This window comes from Pyxicephalus adspersus, chromosome 2 (assembly GCF_032062135.1).
Source record: "Pyxicephalus adspersus chromosome 2, UCB_Pads_2.0, whole genome shotgun sequence".
Classification (NCBI taxonomy): Eukaryota; Metazoa; Chordata; class Amphibia; order Anura; family Pyxicephalidae; genus Pyxicephalus; species Pyxicephalus adspersus.
Window position 1 is genome coordinate 24,532,658 of NC_092859.1, and position 24,514 is coordinate 24,557,171.

The 24,514-nt window shown below is 39.5% G+C and overlaps 1 protein-coding gene across 8 annotated transcripts in view; it reads right to left on the bottom strand.

Moving 5' to 3' along the window:
• Window positions 1-24,514, bottom strand: part of ADIPOR2 (adiponectin receptor 2) — a 50,006-nt gene that overhangs the window by 12,650 nt on the left and 12,842 nt on the right. For 5 of the 8 annotated variants that reach the window (XM_072400043.1, XM_072400049.1, XM_072400046.1 and 2 more), the window contains one exon: window positions 17,749-17,984. In XM_072400043.1, the coding sequence (XP_072256144.1) occupies window positions 17,749-17,984 (236 nt within the window). Of the gene's footprint in view, window positions 1-17,748; window positions 17,985-18,093; window positions 19,992-20,051; window positions 21,154-22,411; window positions 22,620-24,514 lie in introns of those variants that run through there. The other 3 variants (XM_072400050.1, XM_072400044.1, XM_072400045.1) reach the window with 3 other exon arrangements.

The following is a 24,514-nucleotide window of genomic DNA, read 5'->3' on the forward strand; positions in this document are numbered from 1 at the left end:
GCATTATAAAGAATTGTACAACTATTAAGCACCAGGAGAAGGATATGGGTGTAGTGCTCAATGCAAAGTTTGTTCAATAAAACTTTGCATATAAAAGAGGAAGCTGCGCAGGCTCTATATTTATCTGTCTGTATAACAATCCAAACAGCTGTTATAATCGTGTCTCTAGTCTAGTACAGTCATACAGCCAATGCTAGAAGTTAAACCAAAGATGTCCTAAAATATTCTCCAGTATATCCAAACACAGAGTATCTCACAAACACAATGATTTGTGTAAAAAAGTTATATCGTACACCTCCCATGCCCCTAGTCCAGGCGCAGGGTGCAGATTGCAGAGTGACCGACTGCTATTGGTTAGCAGATCCCAAGCCGTGGAGTTGTTAGGATCATATCTGCCATCCCCATTAGCTGTGATCTACAGGGAATCGTTTCCACATTTCCAGGAATCACTTCAGGAACGTCAGACATGTAGAGATCAGGCTGACCTTTAATAGGAGTGGATTTACACCAAAGCAAAATACGGCACTGCAGAGGAATTGACCCACTAAAGAAACCATAGGGAGAGTCGGGGATATGCAAACCATTCATTGCCCTGACTGCATGCACCTGATACTCCCAGATTACACATGGACGCATAACTTTTAATATGCCAATAGGGTTACAAAATTTTATATTTTTTTTTTTCCTCTGTTTTTAATAAAATAATACTTGGGGATCCTCATAAGAAGGTCCTTGTCCAGGTACTTCCTGTTATAGGGACAATGTTCTGTTTATAAATTGTGCTCCTGCACCATAACAATGCCACATGGGCCTACGAGGGAGAAAACAAGCAGCCATTCTAATGCACAATTTGTGGGCATGGACCACCGTTGTCATCACCAGGAAACCAGCCCTGAGAAAATCAATGCATCCATTGTTGAAGTGTATGTACACAGGAAATGACTGCAAAAGAGACTGCAGAAGATGAACAGCACTAATTCATCACAAAAGGATAAAAAAAAAAGTGAAAACAGGAAAAACAAGATTGTTTATGATACCCAAGGTACAAAACGTGTACTACTTGTGTGAACTACTTGAAAACTTTGTTTCTGTGTATAGCTTGCAGTCATGTGCACATTACATATATTTGGTAGTCCAGCACAGTGAATGCATTTTACTGGTTTATTCTATTCATGTTGCAAAGACTGAAGGCAAACACAAAACAATCAAATTAGGGCACTGCAAGCCTGAAAAATTGCAAAAATAATAATTTCCTTCAGCGGACAAGTTGAACCCACAAGCACAACAAAAGCACAGAAAGAATGGATTGCAACTTACACCGCAATTTGCACATAAGTACGGGGCTGCTGTCTATGAAATGCTGATAAAGTAGCCGTGTTTGAGGTATACAGGGTGCAAACAGTCTAGATCTATACACTTCTACAAACCACAAGAGATCATATTGATTGCTTGCAAAGAATAAAGTGCTGGATGTCAGGATGAGAGTCCTCATAAGTGGGACTTAATGTGACTGGAAGATGGCCCTGACTGGATGTCTCTGCAAAAAACACTACCAAACGGGTCAATAAATAAAATATTCAGGCGGGGGGCTGCTATCGACACAGGCCTGTGCAATAATGCTTCTTTATAAATATATGTGAAGGACTGCCCGCTGCATGTTTTGCAGGATGTGACATTATAACACAATCTATCTCTTGTCAAGTCCCAAGCATCATTATAACTCCTATGGGATTGCATTGCATTGACTGTTGGGTTGCTAAATGATAGATATTAGCAGCCCATTAAAACGACTCACTGCATCTAACTGGTTCCTAAGGACATAAATGTCAGCTTTTAAAAATTCTTGTCAAAATGAAATCACTGCTACAGTTTTCATATCCTTATGTTTAAAAAAAAAGGCCATTTCATGAGATTTACTTTGTAACCGAATTCTGGGCAAAAGGCTAAACGCACAGATCAACACATATATGGCGCTGGTATATCTGTCAAAGTATATATATATATTTATATATATTGGTGTCTCTACAGCTCTGACACACAGCACAGCCCTATCTGGCAGGGAAAGAGGCCCGATAGCTATTCAATAACATTTGCAGGTCTTGTCCCTTCCACGGCCTCCTTTAGTTTTTACAGGACAGGAAGTGAATGGAAACATCTCTACCATGACAGACACTTGACAATCATTTTAATATTGTCCTTGCTATATTTTTAATAATAAATCTTTAGCTGTATATTTCTAAAGCCCAATAAGCACTGGCCAAAATACCAGAGAGCGTGTAAAATGTTTTTTTAAGAACAAACACTTGGCCAAATATTCACCCAACATTCCCCAATGTCAAAATAAGCATGACCCACATGGACCTGGCCTATAAGGTCACTGTGTTATTACTAAAACAGCTTCCTCTAGTGGGCAAGAATAGAAATCCCACCCATATCCAAGAAACAGGGATCCTTTAAAAACTTTTTTTTAGCAGAGAATGCTGAAGTTTTGAAATGATGATATTACCTCATGTAATCATCTGACATGGAAACAGAATAGAGTTGTATAGCTTTTGGGAAAAAAAATGTTTTTGGAGGGCAGCCAGTGACACAGAGCCGAGCTCAAGGCACCTGAGAACATATCGGTTACAAGGCAGCACCTTGGCTATGTGACATATTTATTGGTATCAGATAGCAGGGGTAGAGGATCACATATCCTTGGCATAATCCCAGCTTTCCTCTGAGAGGTGACAGGCGCTGTGACTACCACACTTGTCAAAGTGTTAAATTTTTCAGGATGGTGTCAGGTGTGCTGTTGTCCTTCTACTGGAACTCCCAAAGGAGGGAAACTCAATCAGCCCTGCTCCATATCATGTCGCACAAAGCCACTGAGCTGTACATTACTATACCTTATAAATATTACTGGCAGCAATAATGCTGCTGCAACTTTGATTCAAAAGAAAAAGTCTATAATAAAAAAAAACAGGAGAGTCTGCTAGCCATAATCATAGGTTGCACTGCAAATAACAATCAGGTCAGAAAAAAAAATAGAAAATCACCAACCAGAGAGGAAGGTTTATTATAGGTTATATAATAGCTGGAGTTTAGGAGAACTAAAAGGGCCCAAACTTACATTACGTCATGGAAGATGGTTTCTATTGTGAATTGGATAAAAAGTAGAGATGCTTGCAAATCAGTTTGGAGTTAACCAAGCATAGGAAGCTTTTTAAGGACTGCTCATCACTTCCCACTCGTCTCCTCATCTCAACATGGAGAGGGTTTTGTAGCCCTTTCCTAGGGAGAAACCCCTTACAAAATTAATTATCTGGAGGACCAGGGTTCTCACCCATGACAGGAGTTAGGACTACAAAATATCTTCACGACTTCTCTTCTCTTTGTGGATGAGACTAGTAAGCTGCAATATATAACTTTTTCATTCAATAAGCAATACTAATTATCAGTGTTTTACTTTAATATTGCTAAGAAACAGCAGGTACATACTGTTTGCAATCCTTTTTTTTTTTTAGATTTTGGGAAGATGTCACACATTTCACATATATAATATTCTACAGGTTTTTCTGTTCCTACAGGCTGACCTAGTCTTACACCTGTGAAGAATAACACACAAGTGAGCCCATATGTGCAATGTAATATCTCAATATGTCTGAGAAAGGTATTTCAGTTAGGAAGTTTTCACCATTTTTTAGGTTATGATCTACATTTTTTAATGCTGAATATCCTCAGTCAATTCAAAGAGGGACAAAGGGCTACGTGCTAAACACATTTATTAGTAAAGCCCGGAATTCTTCCTCTCATTTTTCATAACGTCATTTTCCCCACTTCTAACTTTACTCCAGAGATCCTTCTGCAATAAGTTAGCAATATCGGTCTTATTAAATGACTTGCAGTCTTCAGCACTTCTGTCTACTAATGAGGAATAACTTGAATCCAAAGAGACATCAGCTACGTTTACACATTATATTGCTGATGTGTACTGCACATTTGTCTGTGCTAGTTTTTAGTACAAAATTCCTGATGGTGCCTTTTCTACTGTTATCGATAGATATGCACATTCCCTGGTTCTTCCACACCCCTAGACTGGTCTGACAGGTTGTGCATCACAGGTCCTCTTCATAACATTCGTTAGTCTTGTTAACAACTTAAATCACGACCTGCAATCAGTAGACGCCCAGTTTTGTACAGCAAGCCTTCACTTGTCCAAAACAATAAAAACAGGAATGACTGCACCACATCCTTGACAATCAACACCCATATACACATATTTTAATGGTTTCTCAAGGAGCTTCAAGGCTTTTCTGACAGTACAATAGACACTGAACAGCGACTGACCATACATGCATTGCCTGGCGGATAATAACCCTACAATCATAACTTTACATTGGGCAGATCTGCATGTCTTTCTATACAGAGAGGAGGAGGAGGAGTATGAGAGTCAGACCGGCTTAGGGGGAACAATAGCCATTGGGTGAGAAAATACATCTCAGCAGATCCATTTCTTCCTCTTGTTTAGTGACAGGGAATTATGGAACACACCATCACTGGTCGTATCAAGAATATATGCTCAAAAGCTGGCCCAATTTCTATCCCCGTTTATTAGACAACAGGCGCTTCCACAGCAGCGAAGCAGCACAACAAAAGAATACAAGACAACACACTACACCAATTACTATGGATCTAAACCACTCTCACATCCTAAATATTCCTGAAGGGAATACATGGAGATATGCATGTTTTTGTAGCGTTCTTTTAATGGTTTCTTGCAAACGGTTAAACAGCTGCAGTGAAACCAAATACATAACAGGCTAGGGTGATCGCTTCTAGAATAAGTACAGCAATATACAAAGACAATGATAGGGGATTAGAACCAAAAGCTGAGCTTTGTCTGTATCCCTGTGCGAGGATCTTGTGTGTAATGATGATGTCCTCAAGTATAGCCGTCCTGATCAACTATACAGAGCTGGCTGGAAAGACTGTTCAGTTTTCTGTACATTGTATTGCAATCATTCTTCAACTACTCCCCTTCAATTACCAAAAATAAAAATCCTAAAACAGGTCTCACAAGGCTCCATTCAGTTAATTTGCAATAGTTGATGCAAATATTAAAAGGTGTAGCTAATTGTTTACATGAGTCACCCAGTGTACCAGAACCCAACGCCTATAATCAAATATATACACCTTAGTAACTTAGTCATGTCAATATGTTATTTAAAACGTACAGCACTGCATAATATGTTGGGGCTATATAAATCCGGTTTATTAATAATAATAATTAGTAAGATTTTCTTGTGTGTTTAGGAGGGTGGCTACGCCAGCTCTCCATACTCCTCCTGTATAGGGGATAGCTAAAACCAAATAATGTAATATAGTACAGCTTACTAGTCCTTAGATGTGATAATGCTTGATTTTGGGTGCGTTAGCTCAGACCTTTCACATCCCAGAGTAGCTTATACGTAATATCTCTGCCATCATCACAGAACATATGTATCAACCCAGGTGGGGGGGACTAGCAAACTTCCAGCATATTTTGAGTTCACAAGCAAACTTGAGCAGCCAGAGAAAAGCTACAAAACCTTGGAAAAGGAGGTTACAATCATCCAGCAGAGATCTCCCAGGCACTGCATACATTGTAATACTTCGCCTTTACAAATACAGAATTATTATCTATAGAAAGATCACAGAGGGTTCAGGGTCATGTGACACAGCCTGCCTGTTTTGGAATACATTGAACTAGGTATTAGTTCAGATTCCCAGGCCCCATACAAGGCCATGCTGGTCACACCATGTGTACAGAAGTTACCCTGTACAAAGTTCACACACTGCTAGACAGCCACAAGAACATTCTTCCTGCAGATGACTAAGAAAAGACTTTTCAGACCATGCTAAAGGAATTCAGTAAAAGTCAGACCTTAGATTATGTCTTGTTCAAATAGGCAACAGTTCAGAAGTGTTTGACCGTGGAAAATACCTCTTTTATGATTGTTAGCAACAATTCCAGAAAGAAAAAGGGCAGATAAGAGGTACAAAACACAACAAGACATACTAAAAATAATTATGTGTAATACAAATTGTATAAATAATTATGTGTAATACAATTACCATAAATGTGTGATAAATAAATTAATTTGCTAATAATAAATTCTTTTATCTAGCACCTCTAGATGCATTGATTGTCTCAATAGCTGGTGAACACATCAGCCTGGTTCATAAAGCGCTGCCAAAATAATGAGCGAATACTAGGCACCGTTACTATGCTGAACAGTCATTTCTGGAGCACCAGTTATTCATGATCTGCCAGGAAATCAGATTTTATAAGCCATAAAATGTAACGGTTGATCTGCCAGTCACTGTATATGGAATTATGACATTCCCCTAGGATTTTGCCATAACTGTAGCTGGCACTGGCGTTATTCTATACCAGTCACACGATGCCACTGAAAGTGATTTATGTAACACTGAACAAATCAATTACTAGCCAGAGGTAAAGTTCTCAGGAGCAAAACCAGGACTTACCTGTTTTCGGGTTTAGATAGGAAAGCAATAAGCTAATGAGTATCAGGAGGGGGAGGTATATACGTCTATGGAGGGTGCCAGTAATGCGATGGGCAAATCACAAAGTGAAAGCCCGATTTGTGTTAGATGTTTGTGAGCAGAGAAGAGAAATGCAGATGAAAGCATTGGCAATGGGAATACAGTATTTTCTGTGCCAGGTGATAAATACCTGAAGGTGTTACACTTATTACTTAGTAAGTTATGTACATATTGTGAAAAAGAAATATCCAATACGCCAGCTTTATTTCCCCCCACAAGTATGGGCAAATGTAACGTGCACATATATCTTATTGGTCGTTTTAGGCCACTGCATTTTGCCTTTTTATATAAGCCATGTAAGGTGTACTGATTCTGAGTTCTAACCTGAAAAACACATCTGGAACTCTCAATCCACAGGGCTCAGAAAAACCTGATGCAGCAATGTATTTCTGCACTACCCAGTGTCCAATTAGCCAGCAGCAATATTGTATTTTCCTGGTAAACCAATTCCATGGAGAGACTTTGTCTTTCTATGTAAGGATTCCCCAGCAGCCAAAGCCACCCCTTCATTAAAGTCTTGTAAAAACAACTCGAGGACGAGGTGCCACCAAGATCATGCCGTCGGGGTAAGTTGTCCTTGAAGCGGCAGGCAATTCTGTAATCATTAATATCTGTTCCTGGATATGGGCTGGACTGTTGCTGTATGACTTTGTAATTCCTCTACAGTACAAGGACAAATTAAAGGAATGCAACACTCAAACATTTTACCTTCGGGGGAGCAGCCATGGCTTCAACATGCAAATACTTACATGTTATCCAAATAACTGTCCGAACAAAATCCCTATAATTCTAAAACCGTAAAAGGACCTCAAAAGCAATTGTATTTCTCTGGTACCAGCCCCTTTGTCTAACCCACCATGGAGGGTTGGTATGATCAATCTCATAAGAGGCTGCAGTCCTACCAAAAAAGCTTGGCAAAAAGTTAACCAAGTCTGAGACAGCAAACGCCACATTTTGAAAAACTAACAAAATAAATAGTAACCTTCAGACATTACCCAAAATATACCCCAAACATTCCTGTCCCTTTTGTACCATGTAGCAGCAATACATGTGACAAGAAACTAATGAAAACATGGGTAATGAGCACCTGCAGAGAGGCGCCTAATAATGTTTTCCTAATTTAATGTACCAAGCTAGCAATATTGGGCTGCACAAGTGACAAGAAGTCACTGTCAAGAATCAGAGTGAGAAATAACTAAATCAGACTACCACAGATACTAGTTCTAATAAATGGTCACAATATTGGCTTTTGTGGTTCAGCACCAATGAACCAGGTTGGCATTCACAGTACTATATGGCAGGAGGCTGCACAGCCAGCCAGAAGTAGTGTGAAAAGCTAGCTAAATCTGGCTGCAATGGAATCTAGAACACGAGATTGCATTGCTCTCTGTGCTGACCTCCTGGCCTGTAGTTGCTTTTCTAAAAATGAGCGATGTGAAGCACAGAGACGACGCAGAATTATCTTCAATACCATGAGGACTGGCTGGATCGTATAAATGTGATTGCCGTTATTACATGGTGTATTTAAGATATAAATCATTTTTTAATTATAAGTCACAGAAAGATGCCAACCGCCACCTGAGGCAGAAAATAAAAGAACATTTCCAATTTATGTCTAGAATGAGCAGATGTGGCTCTGGTGTTCAGATAATTGTTCAGATAATTGCCACACAATGTATCACACACTTCTCAACAAGGGTTGGAAGGGATTCCATGAACAATGAGCAATTTGTGCTTCTCAGGGCAGTTTAACTGGCACCAATGATTTCTTTTGGTGATATGTAAGGGTGATTTTTTTCCCTCTGGCTAGCAATGTAAGAGACATTCTTCCTACTGGTCACTAATGTACTGTGATCTGTAAATATAGTACCTTTATCAGGGGTTACACGTCATTTTTAAGGGTTCCTCCACATAAAAAGGTCAAGAAAGGCTGCTGTAATATGACAGGCACACATGAGCAGCTCTATGTATAGTCTTGTATTGCCATGGGATTTCAGACAATTGGCATGATTTAATTAAAGCTCTCCTAGACTGGAGACGCAACACTTTTATCCAGAAAACCTGGAAAAGATTTCCTAAAAGTAATTTACTATTTGTTAGCAAATGTTTTTAATCCTGAACAAGATCCATTCAAAGTTTGCCGAGTGTTTTAATAAATCAGGCCCAATGTACCTAGTGGACATGGAGCTCCATCATCACCAGCCAGCCCATAGAGATGGCTCCAGGCTGCAGAGAAAGATTTGGGAGAAAACTGCAGTGCCAGCAACAGAGGGAGAAAGAAAACATAACGTTCCAGGAGGAATGTACTTTGGAAGGCAATTCAGCTATAATGTGCAAATCTGTTTATGGTAAGAGCCCTGGGGACTGCTATAATCTTAGTTCCAAGTTACGCTTAGCTTTGAGCTTAAAATTAAATGACAAGTTCAATTTTACATCACAGATTTCATTTCTTCTTACAAGCCAATGTGACCAGTTTACCTTTACAAAAGGATCAGAGTCATACAGAAAAGTAATTGTGGAAAGCGTAGGTGGAGAATTCTAGAAAACGAACCTAAACTTAGGTTTGCAGATGAAGCATACGGTTTCATTGTGACATGTGCAAATCATCAACAGGGTGGGGGTTTCTAGAAGAAATTTTGTTTTATCTACACAGGCACAGCTAGAAGCTATGCTGATCACGCTCATGGGACTTTTTTTTTTATACAACCCTGCAACCATGTCACAATATCGGACAGCCTGGCCTTAGGAAGAAATGAAACTTGCAACCAGTTCCAGTTACAACAAGTTATTATAGGAGTGTCCCCCACTTGTTCTTGGATGTTCTTCAGGCCATAAGGAATTCTCCCTGTTGATTTACATTATAAAAACAATGTTTTCTTTCTAGTTCAGACAACAAATGCTTAGGAAGTCACACACTATTTTACACATACCATGCTGAACTTTATAAATGATATGTAATGTGTCAGTGGAACTCTTGCAGGTATTTATCATCACTCACAGAAATTACCCTACTACCCCTGGTAATGAATTCATCTATTTTCCTCTCCAGAAGGACAGTGCCAAGTTTAAGTATCATTCAGGACTACCTGCTAGCTCCTGGAATGAGATTGTGACTCAGACGGTACAATTTGGTGTAAATCCTGGCTACAATGCAGCTCTTGTAATCAGCCCTAACTGCAACCTCCCACCTTGTGACTTGCTACCAAGTTATATTTTATAGTCCGATGAGTGGGGAAAAGGTGACTGAGGAAAGGTTTCATCCAGCTTGCAGTAGACTGCTAGAATTATCTTAGCCAAGTCAATGTCACTAATTGCAGGGACAGCTTTTTATTAATCAAAGACAAGGTCTGCAAAAAAAAAGCTAAATATATATGTAACAAAGGATTAGAGTAGAAATAAAAGTATGCAAAGCCTTAAAATGACAGGAACATTTATTGTGTCACCGTCCTTAAAGCTCTATATAACATAAAAGAATGCCTGACTGCACACAATTTAGATGACACCTCCTAGCAGATAGGTGCATTGTCCAGTCTGGTTATAGAAGCGATGAATGTGGTTCATGATAATGGCAGCACAAGGTGTCTGTCCAGGAAGAAAGATTTAGTAGTTTTATTTAATACGTGTGCCCGATATTTGCCAGCTTGGTCAGTAGAAGCTGTGAGACTGTCCCGTCAGCAATGCTTTATTATAGATAAGAGAAATTACTGACAGCTTGCTGGATGATAACAGAACAATGACCTGAAATGACTAAAGACAGCACTATTTATGAAGATAGGAGTTTGGGAAGAAAATCCCTACATGAAGTACAGTGCAGAGCCTTAAGCTATGTACACACATTAAAGGATTGTCACCCCAGACAAGTACAACCGTTCTGACATGTGTACAGCAGTCCCCCTCCTAAGGAGAACACAACAGGGTGTCTCTCGCTTGTTCTTCCCCCTTCCCTCTGCTGGTTTGTTCAGAGCTCGCTCATTCGTCAATAACAATGATAATGATAGAATCTTGATCGACGTTGGGCGACCACTGTACATGGGTCAGATTCTCACCCGAGACAAGCACAACCATTCTTCTCAGGTGATAATCATTGATGTGGGTACGTAATCTACAGGGTTCTGCAGTTCTAAACATTTTCCCTTAGTATACATACAAGTTGTGTAAAAAAAACTATTTTTACTGTGATCCATTCAGAATCCCCCCCCCCCCCCCCCCCCACAAAAAAAAAATTATGATTGTCTGCTGCATTATCTTCAGATTTGTTTTATCAAATTTGACATTTGGATCAGAAGAGTAAACCTGCTCGTCTGTGTATTACACTCTGTATTCTCCCCAGCCCCTTTTATCTGGGTGCACCACCCAAGTGCCAGGCAGTGCCAGTCATCATTCCTATTCCTTAATGATTCAGATTTAATAGGCCTATAAACAGTAATTGGTAATGTCTGGACTTTAGTCACAGGACAGGAATTATGTAATTACGCAACCCTGAATCTTGTGACTTTGGAAGGATGAAGAAATGGCCCAGCACCATTTTGTACCAGTTGTAAGCTGCTTATACTAAGCAAACAATGCACATATTGTTACAAAGCAAGATAACAGCCGGTCAAGGTCTTGTCTCCAAGTCTCAAGATCCAGGAGAAATGCCAAAGTGGACTCTAAATTCCGTAGATATCTGTCCACAGAAGGGTTCTGTGCCCATGGAGGAAAAGCAGGCAGGAAGTCATGATGAGGTCAGGACAGACAAAAAAAAAAGTCTCTGTGTTGGTGGTAAACATGATTGTTTATGAGCAGTGCTGGACAGTCCCAGGACGAGTAATATACAATAATTCTATTATTATGCACAAACAATATATTTTAAATCAAGAGCTAGGGAAGCTCTTCTAGAATTCCTATATCCACTGATTTGTTTAATGTGGCAGTCAGTGAGAAAAGGGTGAAGATATAATATCACTTTTATAGATCACCAAAAAATCATTGGTGTCAGTGATAACTGACCTGGGAGGTTAAAACTGCTCATGGCTCAAAGAACCCCTAGCAACCTCTGTAGGAAGCCTGGTTAAGATTTTTTAGACTAAAAAAATTAAGAAAAATAAAGGAAATTGGGCAAACACTGCAACAGCCAACGCTGTAGGCTTAATTAGAAGGATGACGGAAGAGCAGACAGTCAGACTTACCTGCTCATGTAGGACTTTAGCCACATCAATGCCAAAAACAAATATTTTTTCAGTATGTCTGGAACCATGCTGCAGGTCTACAATGCCAAGCCACTGCCTTGCAATTTTTGGTCTACCAGATAGGCAGCCCAATGGCCAAATGAAGGAGGACACATGGCAGCTGGCAATGCTCCTGCTAATTTAGAAGTAGTAGCTTAGCTTTGTCAACCTGCAACAGAAAGTGCTCTTACTGGAATACAGGATATGCTTTTTCAAAGACTGTATTTTTAAATGCAACTAAAATAGTTGCATTAAGGATTTTTGGGAGGTAGGACCGGTCAGAATTTTAATGCTGACTTGATCCATCCACTCTTAGGCTACATACACACATCAGATAATCAACTCAGGTCTAGTATTGGATGAGAATCTGACATGTGTACAGCGCTCTTCCGACGTCGTTCATGGATCGAGCCTGGCAGATCCACGAACAGTCATAAATAAAATGACGAGGGGGGGAGAAAAGTGGGATGCTGCTCCGCCGTTCTCCCCTCTCTATAGAGCAGAGCGGTGCTGAATGTACAGCGCTCATTTAGTCTTTTGTGGTTGGAAACAATCGTGAAAGATTATTGAACATGTGTACACAGCCTTAGTTGCCAATCTCACCATTGTTATCAAGACACAAGATTAGGAGAAATCCAAGATTTGTCATCAGAACAGGAAGGGATTTTTTTTTAAAGTGGAACTAAATGTTAAAAATAAACAAAACGGACTAGACAGATGTTTTATTACAGAAGGGACAGGCGATGTGTTGGATCTTTGGCCATCTTAATTAATTCTGACAACATATAGCTAAGAAGGGATATCCCAATTTTGAAGAAATAACAGAAAATCTCAGCAATGATTCTTTTTCTTTGTATGTTCTAGCTCTGAACACTGCTGACAATGTAAGATTGCTGCTGCATGAATTAATTCAGCATTGCATTATTATTCTGGATATAAAAGATTAAAATTAAACAAAGTGATTCAGGCTATTTAAGCAGTAAAATTATACTAAACTAGCATTCCACATGTATCTGAATATGTACAGGGCCTAAAGGACAAAGATCTTGATGGACACTGAAGATAAAGCAGAGGAAGGGCACCTTGAACTCTTATTGAATGCAGAGCTCAGATGTGAATGTGCAGCAGCCAGGTGGGGGAGGGGGTGTAAACAGAATGGTATAGACAAGGATAGGGACAGACCTTTCCAATATTATATCCTTCCCCTGGAGATATGAGGAACATACAGATTACATAGTTATGGTCCTGAACTGTGGCGTTCATGAACATTGAAACATAGGTGCCAATGTTTTGCAATCATTTTGTGGTGAACTTTTGTCCTAAAGCTATGCAGCTCATGATGCTGCAGTACATTAATCACATTTTGAAATATTTACAACATTGTTATTGTAGTGAGAAAAAAATGAATTGTATCCATGGTAGTGCAAGCTCCGGGGTTATCCTCTGATCTTGCCTGGGTAATTGCTGACTACACTGACCAATTTTCAATTCCAATCCAGTATAACTGGATTGCTCAGTTATTAGAAGTAAAGTCAAAGTCAATTCAATCATTAACAACCAATTTTTTTATTCCTCCATTGGACATAGAGTGACCGGACATGTGGGTGAATATCAATTGAAAAGCATGCAAGTCATGTGTACGAATGATCATGCAAACCCCATAAGGATCTCTCTCATCTGGAGAGTTGGAAGGTCAGAATATCTTACACCCGAGTGCCATGTTTTGTGATTCTGATAGCCAAGCGATTCCATTGTTGTTTGGACCCGTACATGGAGTGCATTTTTAGCTGTGGATCCGTCTGTGTGCAAGAAGCCTAAAACGCTGACGCTACAAAATGGCCAATATTACCTTCAGTAGTCTGCATGGAAACTTATAGACTAAACGGCAAAGATCCGATTGCTTTTCTCCCATCTTGACTTTGACCTTTAAGTCATTCTCATTGGACACAAGATGCAGATTACAGGCTCTAGTAATACTATGTAAACTAAATCAGAGTGGGGCAGAAAAGAAGCTTTCTTGGGTACTTAGAATCTTGGAGCGCATGCGCAGCTCAGCCAGAAACCCAGAGCCATTAGGAAGGAAAAACACAATATTGAAGATGGGACTGCCTGGTCATGCAAACTTAAAAGTGGAACTTTATGCAGCTCAGGTTTATTCCCTGGACTACACTCACTGACTGCTGGTTCCAGGTAAGGGACTAGGTAGTGAAGGAAGGGATCAGCCAACATCAATTAACATATTTTAAAGCACACAACAACCTGCCTATATAATTACAGCTCTTTTTCTCAGTTATGACCTGTCAGTATAACCCAACAGCCGCCAAGAGTTCAGCATCAGTATTTCTGCAAAAAAAAATTGTTGGGGCCAGATAAATTGACAGCACAGCAATTCTGTATTCATTAATTCACCATTAAATTTATTTTTAATCCCAAGCAGTGCAGATAACTAAAACACTGTTTGGGAACCATATGGGAGGAAGGAAAATGGCAAGAAAGTATGCAACTGTTGGGGTGCAGTATTCATGTGCCAACAGGGAGGAAGAGAGCAGAGTGACAGATGAGCTCATCAGTCTCCTGATTATATATATGTTATATATAATATATTTTTTTATAACTGGTGTTTTCTACTATTTCACAGAGGTATGTAAATTTCAGGGGACAGAAAGGCAAAACACCACTCCTATATGTATTTCATCTGTACACTGTGCCATCTAATAAGTAATACAAATCACTGCCATACTGGCACCAAGCACAAATCAAACTACCATTTTTCTTGTAGATAGAGCAGAGAGATAACAAACAACTTTATCATTTCCCCACAGGACTGGGTATAAACCCAGCGTGCCATTCTGCAGGAAGCTGTGTTGCCCAATAGTCTATTTTAGGCTTTACACGGAAATGAAAAGAAAATGAGATCTTTTGTGTGTGCAGCTTGCAGCCTCGTTTCTGCCAGCACTCCTCGGGCTATGGTCCTTGTGCGTGACACATGGCATCTTTTGTCCGCTATCGCCATAATTCTGCTTCCATTAACACAGAACATTTCGCTCTTTTAAGTCGTATTTATCAGGTGCTGGATTTTATTTAGCCCTTAGGCAAACTTTTTCCTTTTTTACAAACAGTTTCGTCAGAAATACAGTTTAAAAATCCTCAAATTCTGGACAGCAGATAGGAGTTTTCAGATGGGCATGTTCTGCTAACTTTACCGCCAACACCTTTAAAAAGGACCTCAATGAGAATTTCAACACAGAACCTTAGCACTTTTCAGACAACCCTTCAATATTACACTTCCAACATTGCTTGCACACCAGCGGAAATACAAAGATAGGATTTCTGTGGAAGTTTCTTTATGTTCTGCAGAAATAAAAGATGAATAGGCCAAAAAGATCTCAATGTAAAGCATTATCCACCTCTCACAATGGCCCCGATTTTTTAAAGCTCTCCAAGGCTGGATAGGATACACTTTCATCAGTGAACCTGGGTGATCCAGCAAACCTGGAATAGATCTGGCTGAGGACTGAAAACATTTGCTAACAAATAGCAAATGATTTCGAAGAAATCTATTCAAGGTTTGCTGGATCACCCAGATTCACTGATGGAAGTGTATCCTCTCCAGTCTTAGAGAACTTTAATAAATCAGGCATGATGACACACCAACAAAAGTTTTATGTTTCTAACAGTCCTGGCATCTCAACCAAAGAATAAGGAAATAATGAAGGAAAAAAAAAAAACAATAACAACACTCGTCAACCTGTTGCATTTTAATATACAATAAACCTAACACTCCCGGCGATCCCCAGAGTCCTCTCCTCCTGTATCAGTCTGTATCTGTCGGTCATTTGCAACCCCTATTTATTTGTACAGCGCTGCATAATATGGTATTGCCATATAAATCCTGTTTATTATTAATAATAAAATGTCACATTCTGTCTGCAGCTTTAACACAGCAGTATTTTTATTTACAAAGCTTCCTCTTACATATTTTGTTAGTCACTCCTGCTGGTAGATAGTTTCTAACCCCAGTTCAAAGGTTGACAACGCTGTTCATATTTCATTGAAGTCGAACAGCAGCGTAGTCACCGTGTAAACAAGGACTTGGAGCTTTAAATGAACTTTATGTACCAGGCAAACAAATAAGCAAAAATTTGTCTTTTTAATCAGTTACAGCGACAGTTTTTTTTTCTTACAAGTTGAAACAATCTGAATAAAAGTTAATTTTTGTGAGCACCTCTGACTGTTATATGATTTGACCCAACCCTATTATCTTTATTTATATTGCCCCACTTATCTCTGATAAAATCCTAATAAACTATGTAGAGATTTATTATATTGAGTGGATTACACTTCATGCTTTGGTTCAGGACTGTTCAGCTGTAACATCCCGAAAAGGTGGAGTGGCCAAAGGCAGGGAAGTACACATACACACCTTCTGGGAATACGACCAAAGAATGGCAGGAAGTACAGTTTGTTCAGCACACCAAGAACATGTGACTGATAAGAAGCTGCAACATAAATTCACACCATCTATCCTGACCAGTCCCTGCTCAGCACTTTGTCCTTCCCAGAGGACTTAAAGTTCATAGGACAGCGATTACGTTCTCAGCAACACATTTTATCTCAGAGCTTTGCTCTACCAGGATCGTAAAGGCTGGCAACAACAACACAGGAAAGTTACTGACAATGACCCTAATGAAACTACAGAGTTTTGCGGCACACAGCGGTAATGTGGAGCAAAGACAATTGGGTATTTCCTATCTGTGCTCATAACCTATCAAATAAAAACATTGCTACTGGTAATCATTTGGCTTTACTGCTTAGTGGACTATTGACCTAAAACACACATCTGGCTTTTCCCAGTTGCAAGTTTATTTCAGGTCAGTGACATAATAAAAAGTGAAGTCATAAAATGTGTATGACAGCCAGGAACCTTTAAAAAAAGAAAGGCAGTGATGGAAGCATACTTCTGTCATGACAGGTTTACTGAATTAAGTTTTTTTGCTGCAAGACTGCAGCATGAGAATCTAGCAGCACATAATAGATAGAAGGCTGCCCATTCACCTTATTATTACACAGTATTTATATAGCACGGACATATTACGCAGCGCATAGACCATAGTTATGTCACTAGCTGTCCCTCAAAGGGGCTCATAATCTAATACCATAGTCATATGTCATAAATATAGTCTTAAGTCAATTTTTTGTTAGGGGAAAGCCAGTTACCTAACTGCATGTTTTTGGAATGTGGGAGGAAACCCACACAAACACAGGGAGAAGCTGCAAACTCTATGCAGAGAATGTCCTGGCCGGCACTTGACCTTGGGCCCCAGCCACAGTTGAGAGGCATTTCTATTTAACTTGATAGAGATGGTACGATCAGATTGCAATGTCTGTGCTCAGCTTTAGCAATCCTACATATCTACCTCACTGCTTTTGTATGCCTATGGTTCATAAATTATAACTTATAAAAGTCTTATAAACATCTGTCTAATGCTTCCATATTTCATACACCCTACAGAGGGTCCCACATCACAGCAGGAATGCAGCACGCTAATGATTTCACTTGATCTGTCCCTAAGAATTTGAGCAACTCAGCATCATGTGATTATAAAAGCATGCTTGTGAAAAAGTTCTCTGCTAACAAAACTTGCATTAAGCTCTTTTCCCTTTCCGTCTCACTTTGTGGAGAAAACTGATGTTTGTGTCATTGTGTAAGACTGAAATGAAGATAAAGTTGTGGGGTTCGTGTAGAGGGAAGGCCAACCAATCTGTAATATTTTACAGTCTGGTCATATTGTATCATATAACTGAAAAAAAAAAAATAGTTGGTCTATCAATGTTTGGTGCCAAATTAGAACACTTTATTCCACAAAATAAATAAATCTGTATTAAGTTCATCTAGAACATAAAACATCCAAAACAACCACCCCACTCCTTTTCCTGAAAGGAAGCCACTTACATTCTCCTGGGCAGAAGATGGAGGTGGGTCAGCCAGGAGGACATGAGCTTCATCATACTGGTCATCTTGTGAGTCTGTGCCCTCGGAGGTGACTGGCATGTGTACTTTACGCAGCCTTAGGACAGACCCCGGACCGGCAGTGCTCCCCTCTTCTCGATCTTGTGTGCTCATGGGATGTGGGGGCCCCTCCGTATCAGATGTTTTGCTGCTTGCACAGGCAGCACCACGGGGAAGATCTGAAATGAAAACAGTTTTCAGTCTGTCAACCTGCACTCAAAACAGAACATCTGACACAAGCCAACAAAAACAAATACAACACAATGTAAAAAAAGTAGAATAGATTACTGAGGTTCTGGCGACACGGGAACATTCTAGGGACATGCGCTACAAAAGTGGAAGAACTGCTTCATGTATTACCCAGCTTATATACACCTGTGTGCTATAAAAGATTAATCATTTACCCATTACTAGAGATATCTGATAAGGTGAGCTAATCCGTATCTGGTGACAGGCCATCATAATATATTAACAATCCTAACATGAAATTGGTGTAAATGATGAACTGATAAAAGATGCAATAGCTCATTAGTCAAAGTGCATTTTGTTCAATTAACCCTTACATTAATTTTAAGCCACATCAGATTACAAAACAAAAAACAAACAGGAACACAAAACAACCTGCCGTGTTCTCCCCGGCTCCTTTTAGCCGGATGCACCACTTGAACTTTTTCTGTAACCGCCCGGCTGTTTTTGGGCGGTTACTGAAAATTTGGCTCACAATACAAGGGCCACCACCCATCTACAGCTTCTTCCCACCCAGCTTAAAACAATTCTAGGGTGAATACAGAAGCTGTATTATTGTAAACAGCTGGATTGTGTTATTTAATATCCCTTGCAATCCTGAATGCAAATGCAGGGGATTGGATACAGCAGGACAGGAACTCAATGAAGATACAGCTGGATAATACGGTAACAATACTTTGTAACACTCAGGCCAACTCACAGAAGTAAACATTGCACACAAACTGTCACTTTTCTGTTACTTATTAATTTGCATTATTTCTACATAAGAAGAAGTCATACCAGATATCAGAGTTTGATCACAATGACCAATGCACTTTGTACTTAAGGCTACGTACACATGTGCAATGGTTCGATAAATTGGCTCAGGGCTGATATTGGACAAGAATCTGGTGTGTACAGTGCTTGTCGTACGAACAACCGTCCTGGCTGATCCATAGACAACAATTGTAATGAAAGCGAAGGGGAGAGAACGCAGCGGGGTGCTGCTCCGCCATTCTGCCCCTTCCTCTCTCCATAGAGCAGAACGGTGCTGTATGTACAGCGCTTGTTTATGCATTGTTCAGTCGTATGTAAGGATCATGAAAGATCCTTTCCAACAGCAATTATTGCACGTGTATACAGAGCCTTACAGACCTGATCAGACACAATCGACATCCCTTTTTTCTCTCCATGAGGATTATTATTATTATTACACAGTATTTACATAGAGCTGACATATTATACAGCGCTTTACAAAGTCCATAATCATATCACTAGCTGTCCCTCAAAGAGGCTCACAATCTAATGGCCTTATCATAGTCATGGGTCATCACCACAGTCGAAAGTCAATTTTGGCTAATTACCCTAGCATGTTTTTTTTTTTGGAATGTGGGAGGAAACCCATCCAACACGGAGAAACAGCAAACTCCATGCAGATAGTGTCCTGGCCGAGATTTGAACCTGGGAACCAGCGCTGCAAAAGCCAGAGTGCTAACCTGAGCCACCATGCTTCCCATGGATACATTTGATTCTTATACTTTATACCAGTACTTTTCAATGGCAGCATAAAGCACTAGAAAAAAAAAGAGCATTGAGCACTAGAATGGGAAAAAGTATATTTCTAAACTCTGTGTAAGGGCCATCTGAGAAACATTTAACATACACTACCATTCACAAATTTAAAAGGAATATTCATAAAAAGGCAGAACAGGACTACAAAAAAAATAGAAGCAATACGTGGGAAATAATGTGAAGTATAAAAAATGCCATTTTAATTGCCACTGGGTATTGCAATCACCTCACTTGATAGCTAAAACAGACAAAAACAGCCACCGCAAACAAATATGGCTTTTGACACAGCATTGAGGATCATCCTACTTCCCCTGAAAGGATGTAGTGAAAAAAAATGGCAAATATCGAAACATTTTCTCCAAACAACATTAGAGCAGTACAATAGCAACATGACCCTCAATACAATCCCACAGCAATCTACAGAAATACAACAACACAAGCCAACGTACCACTTGAAAGGCAAAACTTCCACATTTCAGTGCAGATGAGAAAACAGCTGATCCCAGAGAAAAGGCGAAGTGAGGGCCCAGTCAAAGATTCGGTCAAAAGAAGAGCAAAACCAAGTACATGAGCGCACTAAGAAGTTTACAATCCTGAAGGAAAATGATGAAAATCCTCAATAGAGAAATGATTTGGTCTGTTGAGGAGTTGTAGTCAGCTGTGCACGGAGAGAAGTGTGCGGAGTTGGCGTTCTGAGAAGTGCTCTCTTGTCTCTGCACACATCTGTTGAAGGGGAAACATTTAACAGGGCACGCTCTGTTTCAGATAACGCACAGCTAACCATCTGGGTCCTAACTGCCTCTCCTGCACAGGCTCTGACCTCAGAGAAGATTCTGCAGAGCTGGCAGAAAAGGGCATACCCAAACACGCCGTGCTGCCAGGGGGGTGGGATCACATGGCTTTTATAATCAGCAGCTTAATATGCAAGAAAAGTCCAGGGCATTAACGAGGAAAAGGCGCTCAGGGCTGATTAACCAACTGGCAGAGCGTTGGAGGGGGGAGGAGAGACAGCTACTTAGAAGTAGAAATAAAATGCTGGGTGATAAGTTGTGGAGAGAATCAGAGTTTATAAAACAAATGCTAACATTTCTAATTCATTTATAACCTTCGGTAAAACATTCAATCTTCATTTTTTCAACAGACGTTAAAACTTTGCAACGCTTAGGAAAGAGAAGGGGAAAAAAGTTTGTTTTTTCCGGTTCTGTTCACATCATTTTAGATGTGGGGGTGTTGTATACAAATTGCGCATTTTACATGCATTACTAATAAACTTTTTAGCATTAACACATTTAGCAGAAAATTTTCTCGTAGGCAGCCAGAAACAATTACAACACTGTTTACAATTATTAATACATCGTAAAAATCAACAAACGTTATAGAAAAAAGTACGACATAACAGTTCTTACTACTCGCAACGTCACGTGCTTTGCTCAAATTACTTGTCTTATTATAAAACAAACCCAAAATACTATAATAAAGAATCATAATGTGTAATTGTAGAAAATTAAGTGACTTGTTGCAGTCTGTCAATATCATCAACATACTTAGTTTAAAAAAAAAAAAAGTTTAATTTACTAATGATTGTGTCAGTGAATTAATCTTCTTTAACAATGTCGCAATACGCTGAATATTCACTGCAGTGTTGTCACCTTGTCACATGATAGTCTAAGATGTAGCTTTGAAGATCATTTGCAGTGTGTTACGTATGTGAATTCGGATAAGCCAGTCCATTAAAAAAATGAATAATACAGAATACACTTCAATGTGTAAAGAAACACACACACTGCCCTGCAGACAACCTTTTTACCAGACAGGAAGTAATGGAATCTCCCCAAAGGAGTCTCTCAGATCAGTAAAACCAACAGGAGTTCTAACTTCTTCACTGTCCCTAACTAAAAAAGTTGGGGCAATAGACCCACTGTAATTCTATTTTCTTTTGAACACATACAATATTGTGACATGTTCCTATGTAGTTACATTTTCTGCCAACTCTTTATTTATAAATTGGGTATACACAGTCACAAACACAATTTACATTTGCACTTTCCAACCTGCAGTCAGTGACATGTTTGACCATTGTATTATACATAATAACATTATAGATTAATTCTAACATACTGACAGGTGACATACTGAGATGCTAAGGGATTGCAGCATTTTAATGTATTCGGACTAAACCCACATAGCCACATCCAATAAAATGATAGAAAAAAATTTGACTCTGCATATCCCCTCCAGTGCCCGTGCTGAGCCCCCAGGTCTGCACACCTCCTGTGTTCATTTTGAGGGTATCTTATCATACCTGTGCCAAATTCTACAATCTAAAGCCAACTCTAACCTTTATGAGGGTCCCCCACCATTCCTGTGCTAAGTCTCTGAGTCTGTACACCTGCTGGGCTCATTAAGAGGGTCGTCCACCATTCCTGTGGCAAGTTTGAATACCTGCTGTACCCATTATGGGGGACTCCCATCATCCATGTTAGATATTTCTTTAAAATGACTTAGAATGTTACAGTGGGAGTTGGAACAAAACAAACAAATGGTGGAAAGAGGGCCAAAACTCCAAAGTGAACAGGAAGAGAACAACAAAATGTCCCTAGGGGAGTATGAAAGGGATACAATATAACAATGTAACCGATACAGTGTAGAACAGGCAAAGAGTACAGAAGCGGTCAGCTCTGAGATTTGCTGTAGGCCCCATGGATATATTTGCACTGAACAGCTAACTTTTTTAACGGTATAATAAAACAGACCAAGAGGGTGAAAATAAGGAGGATATTGTTAGGACAATGAAATTTCACCTACTGACCCTTTGAGAATACAACAGAAGTCTTCTCACGAATACACCTGGACTTATTCTTCAGTTAATTGAAGCTGTCCTTTATTTTAGGATCAGTGACTCTTCAGCGTGCAATTCCCTAAGTGCAGGTAACTCTTAGGTGAGTCAATTTAACAGGAACTGTGTGAGCTCACAAGACCTTCCCCAAGGATCACTTAGTGTAGTTGTTGTTCAACAGGATTCATCCTTCTCATGCAATACAAATATTGAGGGAATCACATCAACAGAGCGAGGGCTGACCTACGTGATGTTTAACGGTGAAATAAAGTCACAAGAGCACCCAGAATAACAAATCACATAGTGAAAAAATAACAGCTGAAAGATGTATTCCTGGATTCTGATTGGACACAATGGATTACAGAACAACAATTAAAGTGTAAATAAAGTTGAACAAAAGTCTTTTGATTACCAAAAAAAATAAACCTTGGCTGCAAAAACCTCAGCTTTAAGGTCCAATATCATTTGATCAATTTCTACTAAAAGAGTGCCAATTAGAATACCACCCCATAATTTACACCTTAAGCAGAAAGCATGGGACCAAATGCCTAGGCCACTATCCTATGATTTCCTTTTCTGATTATGGGGACTGCAGCAAAGCTTGCTGTTTTTACGAAGCAGACTCACCCCCTTTAATCTAGCTAGCATTAGCAGCATATGCTTACTGAGCCCTAGCAGCTGCTCCCATTGGGTTAGCTAGGGTTGATTAAGCAATTGCAGCTAGCGCCATCTATGGGATAGGTGGATGGGGCGGCCTTTCAAAAATTACAACTACATCCTACCACATCACCCAAGTTCAAGGGCAACAGAGAAAGGGGGTATATTTCCTTATGCTCTGTGACTTCATTGAATTACATTTTAAAGATGCTTTTCACGATTAATTTCTTGCATGAACAAAAAAATAACTTAGCAATAAAAAGTCAACTTTAAACCTAAATGTAGCAACTTTGCCTAAATAGTAAAAAAAAAAAAATCACAAGGATCATCAGAAAAGGCTGATCTATTTGAGACATTGGAAACACAGCCAATGACTGCACAGACCCCAATATTTACATGATTGACTCATTGTATCCGCAACTGAAAAAAAAAACAAAAAAAAAAAAAACACAGGACTAGTGATTATGTCATGAATCCTCCCTTGTGCAGGGGACTTCCTGATAAAGGTGACAACACTTCTCAACAGTTTTACATTGTCACCCTATTATGTTGATATCAAATGAGACCCTTTCAACACATAGGTAGGTGTTATCACTACAAAGAAACCCTAATAAATGTATGGAGCACATCACTGGAGTTCGTGCAGACAAAAATGGCTACAAATGCCAGCGAATGGCCCTAAACCATCTCAAGCAGGAAAATGGATCACAATACACCAAAGTCTTATTAAAGGGGCCAATTCTAGGGCACAAGCAGGTGCAAAGTAAATGTGCTTATAGGAAGGATTCAGGCTGTTCTAAAAACCTTGGGTATGTTCTCTTGTGTATATAGAACTCCTAAACAAACGTGAAAAGCATTTTTGCACCAATCAATGAGATCAATTCTGCAATATAGAAGAGATTACTAAGAAATATCAGTTAAACTGCAACAAACGTCAGTTGAGACATATTCTAGGAAGGCAGTGATGAAATAAGTCTTTTTGCTCCAGAATATCTGTTATGTAACCTCTATGGAATGTAACAGACAAGTGAGGTCCCGGACTGCCACTTGGAAGTGTTTACTAAGAAAGGTACACTCAGCATGTGCTTTAAGTAAACCCGATAGAAGGAAGTAATATAGTAATAAAGGGGCGACAGATACCACAGAGCACCAGTACATACCACTGTCTCAGAAAAGTTCTATTTCCAAGAGCCCCTGAATGCAAAGTATGCAAACATCACCTTTGTGCCATGTAGGATTAGACAAGACACATTCACATCATGTCATCCAAATACCAGGCAGGCATGTGAATTGCAGGTGAGAGCCTCTGATCAAATATGTAAAGCAGAGCTGATATTTCACATAAAAAAATTACTTCATATTTAAAAGACAAATAATCCTTGCTGACTGTATCAAAACAAAGTAAAATTCTTATTTAAA